Genomic DNA, 24,127 nt, shown 5'->3' with positions numbered 1-24,127 from the left:
AATTGCGCTCGCATAGGGCCAGATTCTCAGAATCTGGCCCTTTGCGAGTCGATTTTACCTTGATGAATCTGGCGATTAGTAGATTAACAGCAGCAACGACAACATTCTTTGGTTTTCTTGAACTTTTATTCACAGTGACTTTTCTGACACATTACAGAACAGAGGAATGGATAGTTAAATGCAAAATGTCTGACATACAGCTCAGTTCTTTTTAACTTTTTATTTACATTTCCCCAGCAGCTTCAAACCCAGCTATAACTTCAAGAAGTGTACAGACTAGTGACTCTTTCCTGCCAGCAGAACTGCCCCCTCCGCCACCATTCATTCTTGATGATGATACTGAACAGAAAGAGCGAGAGGCACAGCTGCGAATGGTAATGCTATGTTGAAACTTCTTTCATGCTTGAATATAAACTTCCAGATCTAGAGCTTCATCATAGATGACTTCTTTGTTTTGATAAAATGTAGACGATTCCTGTCTCAGTGTGATATTCTAACATATTTTGAACAGAGAAATCCCAATTTTATAAAAAATAAAATTAATTTATTCTATGCTACAAACATGACCCCTTCATCCATAAAACGCCCTCTCAAGTCCTATAGATGTGTGCATGCAGATTGGGGACATTTTTATTCAATACAGCCTTGCCGGAAAAGAAATGCTGCTGCGGGTACCAAGATCCTAAAAAACATCGCCAACCAACTGCAGAATTACCGGTGCTGCATAGGCCAGGTGTTAATATTTTATTTTGATGTCTCCTGTGTATACTTCCACATTCAGAATAAGCTGGATCTATTCAGTTCCATTGGTGACAAGGTGCAGGTACCTTTGTGACCTCAGCTTCTGCTCAATGTGGCCCCAGAAAAAGACTGGGGTACATTTGCAGATGGGAGAATTGCCCAATCCTGTAAGATTTACAGTTAGTGACTCAAGATAGGAATCGCAATCTCTATCAGATATGCTTCCCGCAAAGCTTAAGGAGCTGTTTTGTAGAGGGGCGATGCCTTCAACACACGCCTTGATTCCTCAAATCCATAATGTCCATATTTCACCTTACCCAAATGAGCAGAAAGGCATCAAGACACCAGTAAAATACAGTTGTGAAAAAATGGACCCCCCCACCCCTGCTCTCCGATAGACTTGATTGGGTACCCCACAGAGTTGCATTCCATTTGACTTGATTGGGTACCCCACAGAGTTGCATTCCATTTGACCAGAAGGACCACTAGGTCCACGGGGACAAATAGATTGTAGAAACACAGGATGAGGAAAAGCATAGCAGGGTATTCATGCTCCAAAACAGGGCTTTTTCTTTTTAAATCAACCTCTCCTTTTCAGACTCCCTGATATTATCATTGTAAGAAATTGGGTAATTAGTTGAGAGGGGTGGAATCCCCACTTGAGCAGCAACAACAGTCCTTGTCAGGGTGAAGTGCAAAGTTCAGTAAACTAACCTGTGCTTAACCCTCTGGTAACTTGACACAGAAGCAGTCAGGCTTAACATAGAGGCAATGTGGAAAGTATTTAGCAGTACACAAACAGTAATAAAGTAAAAAAAAAGCCCAAACCAATTTAGAAGATAGAGTACATTTTAATAAATACAATGACACAAAAATGAATAAAATGCAATAAGTATAAGTAGAAATATCATTTTTTAAATATTTTTAGTGAAAATAGAACAAAGAAACGGAAAATACCACTCGTGGTTATCTTGTCACTCTGGATCAGGAAAAGTCACAAGTTCAGGCTGACCGTGATAGAGGACGGGCCAAATACAATGACCATGTTAGTCCTGCTAAATAGTTACCTCCTCAAGTCCAGGACGAAGAGTTCCATTTATGTTGGAGGAGGCTGCAAGGAGGAGGCTTTCTGCTAGAACAGCTGGTCAAGCGTCACGGACTGCCGTTGCTAAGTGCGAACAGCCGGTCATTGCCAGAGATTCACATTGCCGGCCATTGGGCACGGTCACTGTTGGTGTGAATTGTAGGTCTTGCATTCCCAGTAATAGCGATGGTTGCTGCTGGCATAAAGGGCAGGTTTAGCTGGCGCTTCACAATGGTGGTCATTGTACGAAGTACATTTTTGGTGCAAAGAAGTCACTTCACTGTCACGGGGAGCCCAAAGCTCACGATTTCCACCTTTTATTTTAGAAGGAATTCTCACTGATGCCAGCCAAGTGTCCTGGACCTGAGGGGCACCATTTGGGGACCAGGAAGTCACTCCAGCAGAGGTCCTGGCAGGCCCAGTTGCTGCAGATCAGCTGAGTTGTTACGGAAAGGCTTCTAGGAGCTTGCTGTGTCCCTATAACTCACACACAATGTCAGCCAGCTGACCCTTGGAGTCACTCTGGGTAGCCTGGGATCAAAGCAAGCAGGTTCAATCTCCCTTCTTCAGACAGTAAGGCAGTCGTTTAAGCAGCAAGTCAGTCTTTCTGCAGCAGGACAGTCCTTCTGAATCTTCCACAGGTTAAGGACCACTCTGAAGGTTCTATTTTTATACCTGGTGCCAACCTTTGTGTGTTGGTGAATTCCCTGATCTACCCACAAAACTGGTTCTGGTAAGTTTTTTCCCCTTCCCTGGTCCGGGTACTCCAAACTCTCTAAGGTGACCTAGTCAAGGGCACACCTGGTGACAGGTTTCATTGTGTTTGCCGCAGACAGGGACCTTTGATATGTAATCAGGGCAAGGTACAGTTCCTCCCTGCCATCCTATCAGGAAGCCTCGCTCCCCATCTTCCTTTGTTTCACTGTCTAGAAGCGATCCACAAATCACAGCAGGAGAGCCATTCACAGTCATGTGTTGGGTCCGTCCCCTGTGTAACGTCAGACAGTGCCCTGGAAGTTCCTGTGCGTGGTAGCCATCTTCAGATTCTTTCATTTCTGTAGTAGGGGATCTCTGTGTATAGTTATAATCTGTGAATAGTCCCGCCCATTCGCGGTGACTCAGGAGCAATCAAAATAGTCTCTTAAGTCGTCTTCTTCTGCAGTGCTGCATAGACACGTAAGAGAAAATTAAAGACAAATAATGCAGCCTGATATTAACAAGGCTACATTGGCCAGCACTTCATCCTGAAGTGAAAAAGGATAGCCAAATAATATAGAAATTTACACATTTTACAGAGCTTCACACATAGAGAAACACCCCTTCACAAAAATCCTTCATCATGATAGAGAGGAATGGTTGGACAGAAAAGCACCATAGGCTGCCATTATGTGTCTGGAAAAGGGATACCGTGCCTTTAAGGAACCCTCCAGAGACCCTCGGTATCCCATGATGCACAGCCAAAGGCATGTTACTTTCAGTTCTTTTTTCCAGCTCATGCTAGCAGGACCCTGGATCATTGAGCTCTACCTTTATTGGTATTACTTCAATTTTTGGAGCTTTTTTGATCTAATTAGTGTTTCATTCGACGTCTGGGGCCTTTCTCTTCCATTTGCTGCTTTTTTGAGCTGCTAGTGCACCTCTTTCCTGTCGAAATGCCAGCTTTATTCGACAAGTGCCCAGAGTGTGGTAGGAAGAAGGCCAAGTCAGACCCACACAGAGTGTGCATACTCTGCCTTCCATCAACACATGTTCCTGATTCCTGTGATATTTGTCAATCTTTCTCCAGGAGGACACTGCGTGACAGGGAGAAGATCCGTCTTCAAGGCCTGGAGCAGAGAAGACCTGTTGGACTTGGCCCTTATGGCAGGTTCACCCCTAAACTTTTTGCTCGTAATGGTGGCCTGGTGATGGTGATTTTTGGATTCTGCGCACTTTCACTGTGTCCCAGTGGAAAGTGCGTGCGCACTTTGAGTGCATGTGGTGAGATAGGCCGGCCCTCCCATAGGAATGCATGGGGAATGTCTGTGTCCCTGGTAGTTCCTGATGCGTGAGGGGTGCATGCTCGAATTTGGTATGTGCGAACTCGTGAGAGTGAATGCTTCGCAATTATATATGTGGCATGATTGTGTCTTGTGTACACATGCCACTTCTAGGAGTTGGCATATTAGTGTAAAATATGCCTGGCGTGTGATTGGCTGGAGCTGGCTGGTGAGCCTGGCTCTAGGAAGGCTGGATGGGTCTGCCCGGTGGTGAGTGGGAGATTAGCATGCTGATGGCTGGGGAGGAGTGTACCTGTGTCCTGAATGAGGCTGGGTTTTCCCCAGACAATGCTGGCTCCGCCCCTCTCTGGTGCGACTGATGACCAAAGCCCTGCCAGTGAATAGAAAGGGTGATTGAGCACATCAAGAGTGCTCACCAACCAGCTGCGACTGGTTTCTCCCCTCACTCTGTGCCAGAACAAAGGAATGTGGTGTATAAAAATGGGGCTGTGTCCCCACAGAGTTGTTCTCTTCCAGGATCCTGCCCGAGGGGGCTGCTGCTGTTGCTGGGCCAGAGGACCGCCACTTGGACTGTCTCCCTGCCTGGAGACCCAGTGAGCTGGCTCTGGGCCCAGCCTTGCCCCCCCCTGCCTTGCTGCATTCCAAGGACTTTCTCTGGACTTGTGTTGTCCTCTAGCGCTGGGAGCGCTGGAATTGCCTCCTAGCGCTTGGAAGTGCTTTATTTCCTGCCCTAGCGCCTGGAAGCGCTTTTATTTGACTTACAGCGCTCCCAAGCGCTGTATCTCTCTGCCGGAGCCTACCCGGCATTTGGCCGCTTAATTGCCGCCCTCGGGATTCCCCGGCGTGGGGATCCCCCTGTTTTGTCCATTTGCGGTGCGGGAGCTCACCCCGCTTATTTGCCCACTTTAAAGTCCCCTGGCAGGTGCCCACCCTGCCAGGGACATTGCCGCCCTAATATCGAGTGCCCACCTCAATTTATTGTCATTTTGAACCAGCCGGTGCCCACCCGGCATTGCCTCTCGAGATTCACCGCCGCAGCCCGGGGTGTTTAGAAACGTTGCCGGGCCGCTGCCAAGTGCGACCCGGAAGTGCCCGCCTCCCTGCTCGGGGCCGCGCTGTCATTGGCGGACACCCGAGACAGGAAGCCAGGCAAGCTGCAGCAGGACGAGGGCAGGACCGGCGAGTCTCCCTTCTGCTTCCCCCAGTCTGGGGAAGCCTAGAAGTGCCTCGAGAGCAGCCCCCGCCGAGGAGCCACACCGGGACCGGAGAGGAGTTCCCCCGCCAAGCAGCAGCGCCAGAGGGTCTCCGTGTTCTCCTGGTGAGTGAAGCAGTGTTGCCCAGAGAAGGGGGAGGCGTCGGGGCACATTGCCGGTGCCCGCCCCCCCCCCCCCCTCGTGCTCTCTCCCCGAGTGAGGGAAATTGTTGTTAGAGCCCGAGAGGCTCTTGGGGGGCAGTCAATTGTTTTGAGCTCAAGCCTCACCTTTCTGGCAGAGAGCCCAGGAGGGCTCAGGGGGCAAAGTGCGTGGTAGAGCCCCGAGAGGCTCAAGGCAGGCGCCACAATTGTTTGAAGAGCCCACGAGGCTCTGGGGGCATTACCTGGTCTCGAGCCACGAGAGGCTCTTGAGGGGATTTTTGTATTTAGAGCCCTGAGAGGCTCGAAGTGCCAGATTGTTTATTAAGAGCCCAGCGAGGCTCCAAGGGGCCAGTCATCTGTTTAGAGCCCTGAGGGGTTCAGGGGGACATTTTATTTGTTCAGAGCCTGAGAGGCTCCAACGTTGTCCCCACCAGCATTGCTCCTCAGTTGCCCAGCACTTTGTGGGAAACTGCCACGTTTAGGCCCCTGACATTGGGACAGTTCTGGTGTTCCTGCCTATGGAAAGTCACAGGTGGTGACTTATGTGAGTTTGGCGCAATTGTTCTTTTGCTGCACCTCTGAATGTGTTTTTATGGGTCACGTGCCTTGTTCTTACACCTCTGAATGTATTGTTGATGCATCATGTGTTTCCCTTCCTTACACCGCTGAATGTATGTTTATGCATCATGTGTTATGTGCTTACACCCCTACAGGTATTGTGATACTTAGGTGGTTGTTTTTCTCCTAGTGCAGGTGATACTAGTGAGGTCCTGGTTACCAGTGATTACTGGTTGTGTACTTTATGTTCTAATTTGTGCTACAGTGATTTATATCCCATGTTCTGAGTGCTAATTCTACCTAGTGCGAAGTTCTAAAAGTGCTGATTCCTGACAGTGGTCCAGGTGGCCCTGTCTTCTACATATCCCTGTAAATTCTGCCTGTGCCTGATGGCACATTGTAAAGTGTGTGTTTTTATCTAATGTGTTTTGGTGTAATACAAAGGCTATTTTTATATAACCTTGTGTGGAGTTTCCTTTGTGGTGGGCCTTTGGGTGTTGTTGCTGGGGTGCGTGCGCAAATACTTAACTCACATCGCCTCCAAGTTTAGTCTTGCTGCTCGCGCCACGTTACCTAGAGGGTGAGCAGGGGTTATCTTGGCGTGTAACTCCCTTGCCCTGACTTAGGAGTGGTGGTCTCTGACTGACTTTGGTGAAAGCCCTGGCCAGCCAGGGATACCATTTCTAACAAGACCTCAGGAAGCAGGTGGGATCTCTGAGCATGGAGGGACTCTATCTTCTTCCTCTGCCCCTGCATCGACCTCTGGGGGGCTCACCAGTCAAGAGAAGACCAAGGAACGGCACCGCTCGACGTCCATGGCTACGACGTCGGCGTCGAGAGGTATGACTACTATATGCTCCACGTCGACCCAGGGCTCTGGGTCGAAGCGACGTAGACGCTCAGCGTCGAGGGGAAGGGCTTCGAGACCTTGGACACGGTCGACGTCGAGGACTTCACAGACTACGTCGACACACCATCGTTGTCGTGCTGAGTCCCGAAGACATCGGTGCTCGCCGTCGAGGCGACACCGCCGTTCGCCGTCAACGTCGACAGTAAGATCGACGTCAAGGAGAAGATCGACGTCAAGGAGAGGATCGACATCAAGGGAAGGATTGACGTCGGGGAAGAAGTCGACGTTGCGGCGTAAGTCGACGTCTAAGAGAAAGTCGACGCCCAGAACAGTGTCTAGTGGAAGTTCATCCTCTGTGGTTAGCATTTCAACAGCAGAGTACCCGGTCGCGGCGGCGCCAGCGCTCTTCATCAGGGAAGTCGACCCTCAGAGCACCCTCCCCGAGGCCTGCTCGTAAGAAGAGGAGAGTAATTCGGTCTCCGGACTCCAAGACCTACTCACCTTCACGGCATAGGACACCTACGCCTCCTCCTCTGCATCTTCCACAAATACCTCCACCGCATCCTCCTCCTCCTCCTCCACCTCCGCCGCCTCCTCCTCCGCCTCCACAACCGAGGCCTTTGATTCCGGCTCAGCCTCCGCCTCTTCCGCAACCGCCTGTGCCGGTGTTTCAGGCGGCTCCCAGGAGATCAAGATCCGGGGGGAGACACCGCTCTCGCAGTGGGCGCAGATCTTTGACCAGATCACAACATCGTCGTCGGAGAGAAAGGTCACGGTCCAGGTACACAGACTCTTCCAGTGACAGGCGGTATTCACCTAATTTGTCGGACTCTCCGCCTATGAGAGTGTCACCAGTGGATGACATTGTTACGTTTGAGGGCGTGCTGCTGAGGGAAGCAGAGAAACTGGGGATAGCACTGACAGTCTTGACCCAGTCTACCTCTGTCCTATTCGAAACGCTACAGTGTAGACCCCTCTCTCGTCCGTTACTACCTTTGGTGCCAGTGTTGGAAGAACCGGACATGGAGCTGTTCCTGACGCCGGCTTCGGTGAAGTCTGCTCCATCTCGACTTCAGAAGAAGTACAGGCCCCCGGATTCAGATCCGGCATTTCTGAAAACGGATCCTGCACCGGATTAGTTTATTGTGACAGCGGCCAAGAAGCAACATTCTACTGCTCCTTCGTCTACGGTCCCTCCGGACAAGGAGAGCCGTCAAATTTCAAATGGATTCGGCGGGAAGGAAGGTCTGCAGTACAGCGGCCACTTCCATGGAAGCAGCACGTTCAACTGCGCTTTTGGGTCGCTATGACCGGTCGCTACGGGAGTCGCTCCAACAATTCATTGAACTCCTCCCGAGGTACAGAAGGGAACATTTTCAAGAAATCTTGAATGAAGGCATGATGGTTTCCAATCAAATCATCAGCGCGGCTGCAAACACCTCTCTCCTGGCGGCTCATGGGTACTGCCACGGGGTGAACTTGAGACGCCATTCCTGGTTCCCACTTACCTCCCTGAAACCGGAGGCGCAACAGCGGATTGCCAATTTGCCCTTTTCGGGGTCCACCCTCTTCGGGACCCATGCGGATGAAGAAATGGCCCGCATGAAGGCGTAAGTTGAAACGTTGAAGGCTGTGGCCTTGGAGAAGCCGAATGAACAGCGGAAGTGTTTCCATCCATACCAAAGGCGCTACTCATTCCAGCGAGGGCAGGGTCGCCAGGCTGGGCAACAGCAGCAGCAACAACAACAATACCAGAGGCAGCCCTTACAGAAGTGTCAGAGGGGCAGAGGCAACCAGCATTCCGCATCGGGGGAATAAGGGCCCGGCTGGGTCTAAGCCCTGAGGGATTACTTCCCCCTCTTCTGTTACCCACTCCGGTGGGGGGAAGCATTCAGAATTACCCATCAGAGTGGAGAAAAATTACTCAGGATGGGTGCTGAATATTGTTTGCAATGGATACTGTCTACGTTTTCTAAGCCCTCCTCCAGCTATCCCACCGGTTCGCTCGCAGTACCTGTTGTGCGAACTTCAAGCAGAGGCCAATACCCTGTTACGAAAAAGGGCGATAGAAGGCATCCCTCTGTCTCAAAGGGGAAAGGGTCTATACTCCAGGTTCTTTCTTGTGTGCAAAAAGGACAAAAACGAGTTCAGGCCCATTCTGGATTTGCAACAAGCAAACAAATGGATTCGCAGGGAAAAATTTTGCATGCTGTCCTTGCACCAGATTTATCTTCAGCTGCATCGAGGAGACTGACTTTGCACAATAGATCTGCAGGATGCATACTTCCATGTGCCCATTGCACAGAAACATCGGAAGTTCCTGCGTTTCCTAGTCGGCAACAACCACTTTCAGTACACCGTACTGTCGTTTGGTCTGAAGTCTGCACCCAGGACGTTTTCGAAATGCATGGCGGTGGTGGCAGTGCACTTGAGGAAGAACAAGGTGTTAGTCTACCCGTACCTGGACGACTGGTTGATCAAAGCCTCCACCTTCCAGGAAGCGCAATTGCATTTCAACAGGACGGCTGTTCTGTTGAACCAACTGGGTCTGCACATCAACATGTCCAAGTCTGACCCGACTCCTGTTCAGTGTCTGCAGTACTTGGGAGCCTCCATCCATACTCTCAGAGCAAGCGTGTGTCCTTTGGAGGAGCGCCGCTTATCGATCTTTCGGAAGGCTCAGACTCTCATGTCCATTCCTTCAATGACAGTGAGGACAGTGTCGTCTCTCCTGGGGTCAATGGCTTCTTGCATCTCCCTCACACCACATGCACGCCTCCACAGGAGACCGCTGCAGGAATGTCTGAAGGATCGGTGGGACCAGAAGAGGGGGAGCTGGGAGGACAGGATCACACTGTCTCAGCACGCTCCACAGTCGCTGAAGTGGTGGTGTTCAGCAGAGAATCTCCTCAAGGGAGTTCCATTCCACAAGGACATTCCAATGCAGACCATTGTGACGGATGCTTCTCTCCAGGGCTGGGGAGCACATTCGGACCATCTGCAGATCCAAGGAACGTGGTCACAGGCTGAGTCCACGTATCATATCAATTCTCTGGAACTCAGGGCTGTTCATTTGGCGCTGAAAGCCTTTCATCCGCCCTTCCAGACCAACTCCCTGCTTGTACAGATGGATAATATGACCACAATGTATTACCTCAACAAGCAGGGGGGCTCGAGAGCGGGCACACTGTCTCCAAAAGTGCAAGCGATCTGACACTGGCTGCTAGCCAAAGGACTGATGATAAAGACTACCCATCTACCAGGTGTGTAGAATGCTCATTCGGACTCACTCAGCAGGCTCGTTCAGGAAAACCACAAGTGGGTCCTAAACAGCAAGGTGCTAGGAAACATCTTCGCAAGATGGGGCACTCCAGAAATAGATCTGTTCGCCACCGCCGAAAACAGCAAATGCCGAGACTTCGCCTCCAGGTTTTACCAACCGGGTACTCTGGGGAATGCACAATGGATCAGCTGGTCGAACAGCTTTCTGTACGCTTTTCCACCCATTCCCCTGATTCCGGCAGTGCTCATCAAGCTGTCTCAATCCAGAGCGCGAATGATCCTCATTGGTCCGGAGTGGCCTCGACAGTGGTGGTTCACAGACCTGCTCCACCCGTCTCTCCAAACATATCTCCGGCTTCCAAGTCGGCCAGACCTTCTAACGAAGTTCGGGGGCAGATGGTGCACCCCAACCTATCATCGTTGAGTTTGGCGGCATGGCTCCTGAGATAGTACAGTATGGACACTTGAATTTGCCCGACAACTGCATGGAAATTCTCAAGGAGAATAAGAGACCATCCACCAGGACCTCCCATGCCTACAAGTGGAAAAGGTTCTGCATTTGGTGCACGTCATAGAATGCTGACCCTACCTCCTGCAAGGAAGATGTCATCCTTCCATACCTCCTGCATTTAGCGAAATCTGACCTTAATTTCCATTCTATTAAGGTTCACCTCACAGCATTAACTGCGTATAGGATAGTGCCTTCACAAACATGCTTTTTTCCAGATACCTGTAATTAAAGATTTTTTGGAGGGTTGGAAGAAGGTATTTCCCCCAGTTAGGCGTCCTTCGCCTTCGTGGGAGCTGAATGTGGTGCTGTCAAGATTGATGAAGGAGCCTTTTGAGCCTATTCATAAGGCTTCGCTACAGCATTAGTCCTGATAGGCAGCTTTCCTTGTGGCTATAACATCGGCTCGCAGGGTGAGTGAGGTTCAGGCTCTGTGTTGTCAGGAGCCCTATACTGTATGTCATGCTTCCAAGGTTGTCATGAGGACTCACCCTAAGTTTCGCCCTAGTGATATCTGATTTCCATGTCCACCAGACGACCACGTTACCTATATTTTTTCAACATCCTTCCTCTCCGACGGAGAGGTCCCTTCATTCACTTGATGTGAGGCGGGTGTTGAAATTCTACTTAGATAATACCAAAGACATTCATAGGTCAGATCAGTTGTTTGTGAATTACGGTTCAGTTAGGACTGGCCTTGCCACCTCCAAACAGTTCATATCTAGGTGGATGTGTCCTGTATACAACTATGTTACCAGAAGGCTAACAAGACTCTTGGAGGTAAGCCTAAGGTTAATTCGACTAGAGGCAAAGCGGCTACAGCGGCTTTGCTACGTAACGTTCCTCTTGCTGTAGGGTGGCTACGTGGAAGTCTGTCCACACGTTTGCTAAGCATTACTTCCTGGATTCTGATGCCAGGACAGATGCGCAAGTTGGGCAGGCTTCGCTAAGGAGTTTATTTGCTCAGTAAGGATTTTTCTTGTTTTCTTCCACCGCTGGATTTGGTTGTTGGGATGGGCTTGCCATTCTATTCACAGATTAGGACTATACACAGAGATCCCCTACTACAGAAGGAGTAGTTTCTTACCTTTAACTCCAGTTCTGTAGAAGGGGTATCTCTGTGATAGTCATAAGCGACCCTCCCTCCTCCCCGGTGGAAGAAATGTTTTTCCTGGATGCTACAGGCCTGGCTTTGAGAGTCCTTAAAAAAGTGAAAAGTAACTTGCCTGTGGCTGTGCATCATGGGATACCGAGGGTCTCTGGAGGGTTCCTTAAAGGCACGGTATCCCTTTTCCAGACACATAATGGCAGCCTATGGGGCTTGTCTGTCCAACCTTTCCTCTCTACCATGATAAAGGAATTTTGTGAAGGGCAGTTTCTCTATGTGTGAAACCCTGTACAATGTGTCAATTTCTATATTATTTGGCTATCCTTTTTCACTTCAGGATGAAGTGCTGGCCAATGTAGCCTTGTTAATATCAGGCTGCATTATTGTCTTCAATTTTCTCTTAAGTGTCTATGCAGGACTGCAGACGAAGATGACTTAAGAGACTATTTTGATTGCTCCGGGGTCCACACACATGGGTGGGACTATTCACAGATTATGACTATCACAGAGATACCCCTACTACAGAACTGGAGTTACAGGTAAGAAACTACTCCTTCTCAGTTCAGTCTTGAAGCAAATGGAAAAGTTTTGAGTTTTTTTAGAACATTCCTCAAAATAAAGGCTTTTTGGGGATAAATGTGCCAAACGAAAAACAAGAGGTACCAGAGGGAGAGGGGGATCTTCACTGCAGAATCCCGACTGGGATCCCATCGGAATAATACATGTGGCCTGAGAATGAAGCAAGGTAGGGGTCATGGAAAAACACCCCTTTTAAATTTTGTCCAAACTGTCTCCACAAATTTGCACAACGCAACCTGCACAAAGTTTGGAATCTCTGCCAACCAAGGGACCACGGGGACAAGGACTGCAAGGCCTGCACCATATTCATACCAAAAATACTAAAGGCCCACCGAAAACAGAGAGAGGAACATCACGCAGCAATGTACAGCAGCTGGAATCAACAGGTATTGTTGAAAGAACTGGGCCTCTCAAGCGATGACATGGAACAAGTTCAAGCATGCAGATGACATGTGCCCAAGCGGGGGCGTGGCTTGGAGGCCAATGGAGCAGGCTGCGTGATCGCCGAGCTTCGCACTGATCCCACTAATATCCTGAATTAAAACAGACCTTTGGCTCACCTGGTGGCACCGGGCACACAGGAGGGGTACAGAACTGCCCTGGCACCCGTCCGAAGACAAACTCGAAGCGAATCAGGAGTTTCAGCGTTTTTTCCTGCCCGAGTTTGTTGGCGGCGGAGGACCCCAAATTGGCGGCGGTGAAGCAGAGAGACGACCGAGCCTGAGACGAGTGCGGTACGGAGCCGCCAGCTGAGGAGGCGCGTTGCTACTGACATCGGAAAGGCGGCACGACAAGGAACCTGGTGCGGACCGGCCCGGGGCCGTTCACGGGACAGCGGTGAGCTGTGTTGTTCTACGTCACGGACATCTTGTGCGAGAGCCGCCTGCAGCAGAATAGGTGTGGAGGCTGAAGACACTACCCCCCTGGATCTGAGCCTCGGGAGCAGAAAGGGGTGCGGAAGAACGTGGATGCTTGGCGGTGCGAGGAGCAGCGGCGGTGCTACCAATCCTGCCTCGGTGAGTGGGGTGCGGCTTGACCCGGGGCTCCTGGCTGCTGAGGCGGACTCGGGTCCCTGGGAACGGCTGCGACCTGCAAGCTGTAGCGGGGATGGGAGTGTGCGCAAGCAGCAGGCTGTGGGCCCACAGTGAAAGCCTGGCTGCATGCCTGCTCAATGGGTTAGTGGTGGGAGCGGCTGTACCCTGAAGGAGACTCGCACCTTGGAGATGAGTCCCCTGCACCTGGGAGTGGATTAATAAGGATGTACCGCGCGGCAGGAATAAGGATCGCCGACGAGTGCTCTGATCACAGGGATGGTGCAGACTGAAGTGGGCCTAAGGTAGAAGTTGCCTCGGATCGGGCCCGGAGGAGGGGGAAGCACAGTTGAAATCCGGACCAGTGGTACCACCCTGGAGAATGTGGCATCGGCTCCAACCTGGAGTAGCGGGGGGGGGGCATAATCTGCAGGGGGCCAAAAGAGAGGAAGCAACTGTGAGTAAACCTCCAATAGGGGTGCGAGGTGTTGTTACTTCACTATTGGTACTGGCCATAAGCGCAAGGGCGAACTCTTGCGGACTGGGGCTGGCGCAGCGGAACAGACTATGATTGAGTGCACCTGCATTGGCGCTGCTGAGGGAGTGTGGCGCTCCGTATGCTGGAACCCCTGAGCCACTGAGCAGAGACCCTCACAGAGAACGGGGCTCCTGAGCTAATCTGAGGCAGGTTTGATCGCTGGTGGTCAGCGGGAGGTCGGGACACAGTGGAGTGTCCGTGCACACCGGACCCCGCTCTGGAGGGCTGGATAATGGTGAAACCAAAAGGGAAGCAGGATGGAACGCATCATCAGCCAGACAGTGAAGCGCCGGCCCAGGCTGTGCTGGAGAGCTTGGAGACACCCCAGGACCCCATGATGCAGCAACAGTTTGACTAGATATTGGCGGCGGTCACCGACTCACGCACGGCCCTGCAACAAGACATTGCACAGGTGGCGATGGGGCTTGGTCTCCTGAGAGCGGACCACTCTAAGCTTGCGGATAGGGTGAAACGGGTGGAGGGAATACTGCAGGGAGTGACACCGTCACAAACGGTACTGAAGGCCAAAATGACGGACGCTTTGGAACGCATACAGGCATTGGAGAAGTGTGCAAAGGATGCTGAAAGTAGAAATCGGCAGAATGACATTTGTGTGGTGGGTCTACCTGAAAAAGTGGAGGGGTCAGATATGGTGCAATACTTGGAGAACTGGTTAAAGACTGTGGTGGCCACTGAGGGCCTATCACCCTTCTACACATTGGAGCGAGCACACAGAGTACCTGAGAAACTGCCACAACCGGGGCGTCCTTCCCGCCCAGTGGTAGCCAGACTGCTGCATTATAAGGACAGAGATTTCTTACTCCAAAAAGCACGAACAGATGGCCCTTATCAAGTCGAAAATGGCAAGGTGACTATTTTTCCGGATTATACACTGGAGATCCAGCGCCGCCGCGCGTCCTTCATGGCAGTTAAGAGGGAGCTGGGATCGGAAGGACTTTAATACTCCTTGTTATTCCCAGCCAAACTGAAAATAATGCTGGATGGTATCACTCATTTTCATGATACTCCTGAGGACGCATGGGCGTGGTTGGAATCTTACAGGGCTGGAATGGACCAACTGGAGCGTCAAGTCCGGGAGGCCTCGAGGGAAGGTCAGCAGTGCGAGTCACAACTGCTTAGGCGCAGACGGCAGGGAATGCGGAAACCATCACAGGCACAGGCCGAGATAGAGCGTCAAGGAGTGCTGGAAGCGGTGACGGAGCTGTCTGGCGAACGGGTATTGCAATCCCCAGGGAGCACGGACTCTGAGAAGGACAAAGCACATTCAGACACTGAGGCCTCGGAGGCAGATAGTCTACGGGATGCCGCGGGTCACCCCGGCCACAGCTGACGGACTAATGGACTAGCAATGGTCTGCAACCTAGAGAGCTGTGGTGGGGAAAGCTGTGTGGAGGGAGGTGGCTTATCCATGTGTATCGTTTCAGCTGAGGGATGCCGGTGTATGATGGCCCGCGGGGCCGTTTGGGTGGTTGCTCCGGGGTGGAAGGGTCGATTAGTATGCTGGAGAATTGATGCTGGAGAATTATTGATAGCCTACGGACGGGTGTACGGGTGGGCAGAGGATTCTGTGTTTTGGGGGATCGAAGCGGGGGTTATTTCCTGAACGAAAGCAGTCACCTGTTGGCACTGGGCACCCTCCAATGGCCATAAGGCATGCCCGCAGTGACTACTGGTGGGTTTAGGTGTGTGTTGACTGTTAGAATAGTTTGGATGGGGACTAGCAGTTTTGTTCTAGGACCTGTTCTTGGGGGGAGAGGGAGGGGGGTTGAGGGAGTGGTTGGGGCAAGGGGATCACGGTGTGTTCATTTTTGTACGGGGCGGGATGAGGAGATTACTTTATTACGATGGGGGCAACACCTGATTTACGCTGTATCACTTGGAATGTGAGGGGGCTACACACAATGACAAGGCGCCACAGTAAATCGGAAGGTCTATCATTGCAGCGCATATGGAGGGGGCAGGTTTTTAGTACATCATACTCGGCATTTGCGAGGGGGCATTGATTTGGATCAGAACGGGGGTCCCTTTTCAGGTAACTAGGCAATCCATGGATTCCGAAGGCAGATTTGTAGCCGTTGAAGGGCGATTACATGGTAGGGACATAGCGCTGTGTAGTATATATGCTCCAAACGTAGATCAGGCGCGTTTCTTGGATCGCATGTCAGGCACATTGGCACATTACTTTACAGGCTCGGTGGTGTTATGAGGGGATTTTAACTCATTAACGGATGTCTCTCAGGACAGGTCGCACCCCCCCCCCCGCCAGACCCCCCCTTTGCAGATTATCAGAATATAGACTAGACTGGCAGACCAGATGGAATTTAGTGGATGTGTGGAAAACCCACCACCCGCAAGATCGCGATTATTCCTATTTCTCGGCACTGCATGAACTCCATGTTCGACTAGATGCAATATTAGGCCCAAAGTCGATAGTGCCCTTCATAACCCACTCTGAATATCTTACTAGGACGTTGTCGGACCACAATCCGTTGTTTATTACTGTGCACTGGAAGGTGGAGAAGTCCGAAATCCCTACTTGGAGTTTGCGTCCTGAAACGCTGGACGACCTGGTTTTCCGAAGAGAAGTTGAAGAAGGGATAGTGCATTATTTCATTGAAAATGCAGGGACAGCTTCCACAAGAGCAATGGGATGGGATGCCTTTAAGGTGGTGGTAAGGGGGCTATGTATTAGTAAGTATGTAGGAGTACGGAAGGTGTTGCTGCAGGATCTGGACAAAGCAGAAAACAGGCTACGGTTGGCAGAACAAGCCAGACCTGAACGTCCCGAAGTGCAAAAGGAGGTAGTTGAGGCCAAAGAAGCAGTAGCTACAGAAGTGGAGAGGCTACGGTGCTTCAATTATAAGAAATATGTTGCGAAGGCCCATGCGGAGGGTGACAAGGTGGGGAAGCTGTTGGCGTGGTTGGCCAATACCTCTCCACGAGGCTCCCTGATCATGGCGCTGGGGGCGCGAGATGGTAGCAACATCTACAGTCCGCGAGAGATTGTGGCTCGGTTCTTGGAGTATTATGAAGGGTTGTATGAGAGCACACTAGTAGCGGGGGAGAAAGATATTGACGCCTTTTTAGAGAGTGTGCCCCTCCCGCAGCTGGACGAGAAACAAGTGAAGCATTTGGGCCGCGATATTCCAATTGAAGAAGTCAGGAGTGCAATTAAACATATGGCTCGCAATAGGACTCCGAGAGTAGACGGATTGCCGATAGAATTTTACTCGCAGTTTGTGGATTTGTTGGCCCCGAGGCTGGTTGAGGTCTATAGAGAAGCGCGAGAACTGGGCCAACTCCCCATGACGATGAGAGAGGCACTCATTATCCCACTGCTAAAACCAGGGAGGGAGGGTACAGAAACGGCGGCTTATCGACCTTTATCAATGTTGACAACTGATTATAAGATCCTTAGTCGAATTTTGGCGTCCCGTCTCCTACTGCATATGACTGGTTTGGTTCATGGGGATAAGGCAGGGTTTATCCCAACTAGAAACACAGCTACGAATGTACGGAGATTGATGAGGATTTTGGGGGAGGGCCGCTTTGGCTCGCCTCTGGCCACGATACTTTCAGTGGACATAGAGAATGCCTTTGATAGTTTAGAATGGCCGTACCTGTATAAAACAATGGAGTGTTTCAGTTTGGGAGACGAATTCGTAGGCTGGACAAAAGTGTTGTATACCTCGGCAGTGGCTAGAGTAAAGGTAGGGACATTAGTTTCCCCCCGATGCCGAGTGTCATGGGGGACGAGACATGGCTGCCCGCTCTCTCCACTATTATTTGCTTTGGCAATAGAACCTCTGGCAGCGCGAGCTAGGTTGGGACAGTGGTATGAGGGTCTGGTGTTCAGGGGGCAGAGCAATACATATCACTATATGCGGATGTTTTATTGATGTTTCTAGAGGATGCAGAGGGGGCACTGGAAGGAGAGGCGGACTTACTGTCGGAATTTGGCGACGTTTCAGGATTGAGGGTAAATTGGGCTAAGACATGTTTGTTTCCAGTGATGCCCGGGAGGACGGCTCCTTCGACACTAAGAAATATGCGCTGGGAGCCGACTTGTTTAGCATACCTTGGGGTGCATATCTATCACAAGGCCAATGATATTCTAGAAGGGAATGTTGGGAGATGTGTGCGGGCACTGAAAGGTAGCATGGCATTTTGGATTTCGCTTCCGTTGTCCGTGATGAGACGGGTTGCCTTATTAAAGATGGTGGCACTTTCTAGGCTGCTGGATTTTTATAGAACACTGCCAATATGGATACCAGATTCCATGTTTAAATTGTTGAAGTCCATGATAGTGGGATTCCTCTGGGGGTTCGGGAGGCGCAGAGTGGCCCAAAAAACGCTGGTGAGGCCGAAAGCAGAGGGCGGACTAGCGGTTCCCGACCTGGAACTTTATTATTTGGCAGCTCAACTACAGGTACTGACGCAGGCAGTCGCAGTGGAGTTTAGGAGCCCAGAAAACTTCAGAGGTAGAAGGATACCGAGACACATCCTATCCTTTATAATTATGTAGCAGAGGTTAGACCGTAGAGATCTATCACTGGAAGAGAAAACATTGAGATTATCCTAGAATTTGAGCCAGCGAAGAGCGAGTGTGCTGGATCCATATGCCCCTGAAATTCCTTTGGGGATGGTTACAGCGTTGCCCCATGGTGGAGATTGGATGCCCTTGCTGGAGTGGGAGCAGGCGGGGATCCAAGTACTCTGGGATCTATACAAGGATGGTGCATTAATGCCTTATCAAGTGCTGCAGGAACAATATGACCTCCCGGGGGGGGGAATTCCTGGTGCACGCCGCTCTGGTGCATGCACTTCAGAAACATTGGAGAGAGGGACTGGTAGAGCCCAAAACTACGATGGCATGTCAGTATGTAGTGATGGCGGCAGGGACTTTCAAAGCAGTTACATGCATCTACTCAAGGATGCTCAATGAGGGGTTAGCACCACTCGATACATTACGAATGAAAGGCATTGGGAAGCCCATACCGGAGACTGCATGGGGACATATACCACACAGGGCTTGGAAAAGCACCAAGAATGCAAGATTCCAGTTGGTACACTTTTTTATACTACACAGAGCATATTTGACACCTGGTAAGATGAAAAAGTATTTCGGGGTTGACTAGGCTGCATATCCAAGGTGCACAAGAGAGGGGGTGGAACTAGAGCATATGTTCTGGGACTGCCTGAACCTGGGGAATTACTGGGCTGCAGTGGGAGAGCTATTGAACTCAGTTACGGAGCGCCAGTTGGACTTTGACATGGCCACGTGTAAATTGCATTGGTTCCCTCATACATCCAAGACAAAGGTGACAAGTACATTTGTGGATATGGGGCTGGTGCTGGCAAAAAGAGAAATTACAATGCACTGGAAGCCAAAGGAGGGTCCCAGCAGCAGAAGGTGGAGAGCTGAGCTACTTAAATGGGCTAGCAGTGAGAGTGTTATTCGGTTTCAGCAAGCGCGACGCTTGAACAATGAAAAAGCGCTGGAATAAGCAAGAGCATGGGAGGCACTGGTGCACTCTCTGTCCGACTAACAGTCGGAGGAAAGATCAATATAAGATGGTATAGCCCCGGGAGGACAAATACACACCCATTATGGGCAGCCCTGGCTTTAGTTAACCTGAGACATATGCTGTATCTGTTGTTAATATATAAACACACCGGTGAGGGAGGGAGGGGGGGGGGGGGGGTGGGACTTTCTTGGTTTAGGGGTAGTTCATTAGTAGAGTTGATTAAGCTCTTCTTTAGGCAAGAGTTTTTTTTATAATCAGTATGCAGAATGATTTCTCCTGTCTATATTGGGAACATTGGTGCACCAGTCTGGCATGTAGGCATGTATTGAAATGTGGGACAACCGGAAAGTTTGTAGGGTTTTGCTTATTTAAAGGTTGACTGCACAGTAAGCCTATGTCATAATGATATAAAACAATAAAATATGTTTAAAAAAAAAAATGACATGTGCCCAAGCATACATTAGAACTCTGCAGCCTTTTGGAGGCCGAAATGCCCGACATCTGCTTCATTACTCAGACATGGCTCCATATTCAGACCTCCCCCGACGTCACAATAGCCTTCCCCCCTCAGTATCACCTAATCAGACAATAGGGATAGGGAGGTTGGGAGAGGAGGTGGCATTGCAGTCGCCACTAAAGTCCCCTGTGTGATCAATGTTCTAGAGTCCTCTGTTACCTCAATGCTAGAGATACTGGTATTCAGGTTGGAAACCCTAGATTCCGAAACCTGAGGAGTAGCCCTGGTCTATAGACCCCCTGGCCCAAAAACTAAATTTGTCAACCAGCTGTTAGACACCATAGCACCTCATGTACTAGCAGTGGACAATTTTTTATTAATCAGAGATTTCAATTATCATGTGGAACTAGCGCTGGACCCTGACACCTGCTACTTAATCCAAGCAAGTAACACACTTGGATTAACACAGAGGACAGAGGGGCCTACTCATCTAGCTGGACATACGCTAGATTTAATATTTACAAACACACCCAAACTGATCATCGAACCTCCAGTTCCACTATTATGGGCTGATCACTACCTAATGAAGTTTGGTATGACCATGAACCTTAATAAGACACCAGGTCCTAAGAGAAACACTCTAATCCGTCCTTGGCGTAAACTCTCCCCTGAAGTTTTCGTCACCCATTTTAAGCCTCCGCAGATTTCCCATTTAGAGACAGTGGAACAGGCCACAAAAATGTTGGAAAGAGCTATTGTAGCTACTCTGAACAAAGCTGTGCCGCTGTCTAAAGTAAGAGTCAAAAGTAAAACCTCTCCCTGGTTCACGGCTGCATTGAAAATTGACAAGCAATTAAGTAGAACAGCTGAACGCCAGTGGAGAACAACTAAAACTGAGGAAAATCGGAATACCTACAGGCACCTTCATCTTAACTACATAAAAATTATCAAATTAGCAAAAAAGTCTTACCTAACCCAACGAATAAATAATGCTGCACACTTAAGCAAGGAACTCTATAAAATACTAAAAAAATTCACCTCTCTGGAACAGTCTTCTTTTTCTCGCACCCAAGAGTGGGTAGATTCCATTTAATTTTTCTTTGACAATAAAATTAAAATCATTTACTCTTCTTTCCCCCATCACGACACAGATCCTCATTATTCAGTCAATGACCTCTCCATGTCGGCTATACCTCTGGAAGTAAAAAATGTTACTGTGCTTAAGGACTTTGAACCCATAATCATCTCCGAAGTATTAGAAGGGCCTGACACAGATTAAATCAGGCTCCCCAGCTGATCCTTTCCCCCCTCGAGCCTGTACCAAGCTCATGCCTCTAATTGCCAATGTCCTAACTCAAATCTTTAACATGTCGCTAAAGCAAGCCAAGGTCCCCCTGAGATGGAAACAGGTTCAAATCAAGCCCATCCTTAAGAAACCTTCAGCTGACCCCAACCTTCCAACCAACTATCGCCCAATCTCCCTCTTACCTTACTTTGGGAAGGTGCTCGACCACCTTGTCAACAAACGATTAACTGTCTCTCTGGAGAAACACGGTCTACTTGACCCCGCACAATCTGGCTTTCGGGCCTCCCACAGTAGGGAGACTGCTGTCGTTGAGATTGTCGACAACATAAGGCTTACCCTGGAAAAAAAGGAATCCGCAGTCCTGGTTCTCTTAGATCTGTCTGCCGCCTTCGATACCATCTTCCACAGCATTCTGAAACATCGACTGCGGGAGGTGGGTAACAGAGGAAAAGCCTTTGCCTGGTTTGAAAGCTATCTGGCCGACAGGTCCACCACCGTGGTTGTTGACACATTAACCTCTTGTAGTTATCCTGTAACTGTCGGGGTTCCTCAGGGTTCAATACTCAGCCCTATGTTGTTTAACCTTTACCTAACTCCCTTAGCTGGGATCATTAGAGCAGACGGCTTTCAGACCGTGTCTTATGCTGACGATACCCAACTGTTGGTCACCTGTGACTCTGACCACGTCTGCACCCGATCTCACTTTTAGAGCCTTATGGTCCAAATGAACTAATGGATGAGTACAATCGAGCTAAAATTAAACAGCAGCAAATCTGAAATTATCTTGTTTGGAAAGGCCGAGGAATTCTGGTCTCCTGATTGGTGGCCCCCAGAATTAGGTACGTGTCCCCCTCCCAAGCCATCAGTACGAAACCTGGGGGTCACCATTGACAGTTCCTTGTCTATGAAACCCCATGTCAATCAGGTTTTGGGGGTCTTTTACGGGATCTTGCGTAATCTCCGCAAGATTTTCATATTTCCCATTGAAGCAAGGAACCCGCTGGTGCAGGGTCTCTTCATTAGCCGTTTAGATTACGGAAATGCTCTGCTTACAGCCCTAAATGAAGATCTGCTTTCCAAGCTCCAGATTCTCCAGAATGCTGCAGCTATGCTGGTCCTTAATCATCCACTGCTAATCTTCAAACCGTCCATTGGCTCCCGATTCGACAAAGATGTCAATTTAAAATCCTAAATCTTGTCCACAAGACAATGTATGGTGCAGGTCCATACTTAAAAAACAAACTTAAATGGGATCTTGTTCAGCCCCGCATTCGAACCTCACGCAACGGAGGTCGCGCTCTCTCATACCTCGCCCCCTTGTTATGGAATAAATTACCCGAACACATTTCATCCATAATTGATCACAAATGTTTCCGTAAAAAACTTAAAACCTGGCTTTTCCCTCAGTAGCCTACTAGTCTCAGATTGCTGTCTGATCTAATGTTTCTTTCGCTGATAGTGTCATAATACCTCACGGTGAGTTGCGCCCTATACAAGAATGTTTGACATTTGACATTTGTTTGGGCCGCAGAGTCTGCCCACGGTGGCTTGGACATCCAAATCCTTGAGCGGGACTCAGAGAGGAAACATGTGGTGACGAAGGCTATCAAAGGGACCTGAAAAGGTAAACATGTCCCAGAACCCCTCAAATACCAAGGGCCAGAGAAAAAGAAAATGCACAAGGCAGCCCAGACGTCAATTTAACTATCAAGGGTGAGCCGCGACCAAAAGAGTCCCACTGATTCCCAACCAGGGATACCGATGAGAGCACATCGTATAAATCAACGACGACCAGCTCGGGTCGAGAGGCTCCGAAGAAAACCACTAAGCCTTCAGAGGCAGCACTGCCGACATCATGGAAGAGAGCGTCTCTGAAGCAGGACATTAAAAGAGCCCTTGAATGTAAGAAGGAATTCAAGACACGTTAAAAGAATTCAGGATTCCATCCAAACCTTCCACGACCTCAGATGTCGAAGATGAAGAAGCTGCCCTCGAAGCACCAGCAATTCCTGAACCTCACGAAGAGGAGGTGAGGAAGAATTCTACAACCCAGAAGGGGAAGAAGCAGCAGGGAGCTTCTAGGAAGAATGGAATTACCTCGATACAGAGCCAGAGGAGGAGGTCTGTAGTTACTCCCCGAAGACTTCATCGCCAGACGATATTGCCTTTTACAGCAGTCTATTAAAGAGCTCAGCAGACACTTTCTGAGTGCCCTTAGAAGAGGAAAAAGGAGACTTAGAAACATAGATGCCATCAAGGAAGGTAAGCCAATTCCTCCCAATGCTACCAAGTATACTGGACCAGGGAAAGGAGGCCTTTAACGGGCCAGCTTCAACAAAGGGCGTCACACCAAGGGTAGAGAAGAAATACAGACCTTCCAAGGACCCCAAGTACATACAGGGGAACACAGTAGCAGATTTGATCATCGTCACAACTGCAAAAAAGGAGGAGCAATACTCACTCTTCCACAGGCCAACCCCTGAAAGAGAAAGCAAAAGACAGGATATGGTAAGGAGGAAGATGTAGAGAGAGGCTGCAACACAACGGTGTATACCAAATTCAAAAGCTCTCCTCAATAGATATGGGCATCAACAATGGGACGAGATTGAGGAGCTAATTAAGAAGCTCCCAGGGGATGACAAAAAGGAGCGCAAAGTCAATCATCCAAGAGGGAAAAAGTATATCCAACACCTGCCTGAAATCAACCCTGGATGTGGCCAATACAGACAGTAGACAAATAGGCACAAACCTCAGGAGACCTGCTTGGCTCAGGATTTCGGGCTTCAAGCGGGAGGTCCAAACCACAATCATAAACAAGCCATTTACTGGGGACGCTTTGTTTGGCCAGGAGGTAGTCGAGTCTTTACAACAAATAAAGGACAATGAAACAGCAAGGACAATGGGTGCTCTACAATACAGAGGCACCTTCAAGAGGGGAGGAAATAATCTCAGAAGGCCCCAGGGAGAGGAACTTTCTCACAGTGCAGTATCAGCAACAACAAACGCAGGGCAGTGTACAGCAGACAACCCAACAAACCTGATAAGAATCCTGGCAACAACCCTCAAGGCAGCCCTTTTGTGGTAGAGGAAAGGTTAGAAGACAGTCCTCCAGGGGGTGAGGGGTGAACAAGCACGAAGTGTGTCTAAATAAGACTGGTAGGAGGCAGAATAGCACAACACCC

At 49.7% G+C, this 24,127-nt stretch overlaps 1 protein-coding gene across 3 annotated transcripts in view; it reads left to right on the top strand.

The window, feature by feature from the left end:
- The window catches only part of LCA5 (lebercilin LCA5), a 271,514-nt gene that overhangs the window by 224,628 nt on the left and 22,759 nt on the right, over positions 1-24,127 (top strand). For 2 of the 3 annotated variants that reach the window (XM_078648107.1, XM_078648108.1), the window contains exon 6: positions 238-374. In XM_078648107.1, the coding sequence (XP_078504233.1) occupies positions 238-374 (137 nt within the window). The remainder of the gene's footprint in view (positions 1-237; positions 375-24,127) is intronic. The other variant, XM_078648109.1, reaches the window with a different exon arrangement.

Source organism: Lissotriton helveticus, chromosome 6, assembly GCF_964261635.1.
Source record: "Lissotriton helveticus chromosome 6, aLisHel1.1, whole genome shotgun sequence".
NCBI classification, from domain to species: domain Eukaryota; kingdom Metazoa; phylum Chordata; class Amphibia; order Caudata; family Salamandridae; genus Lissotriton; species Lissotriton helveticus.
This window is presented reverse-complemented; position numbering and strand designations above follow the sequence as displayed.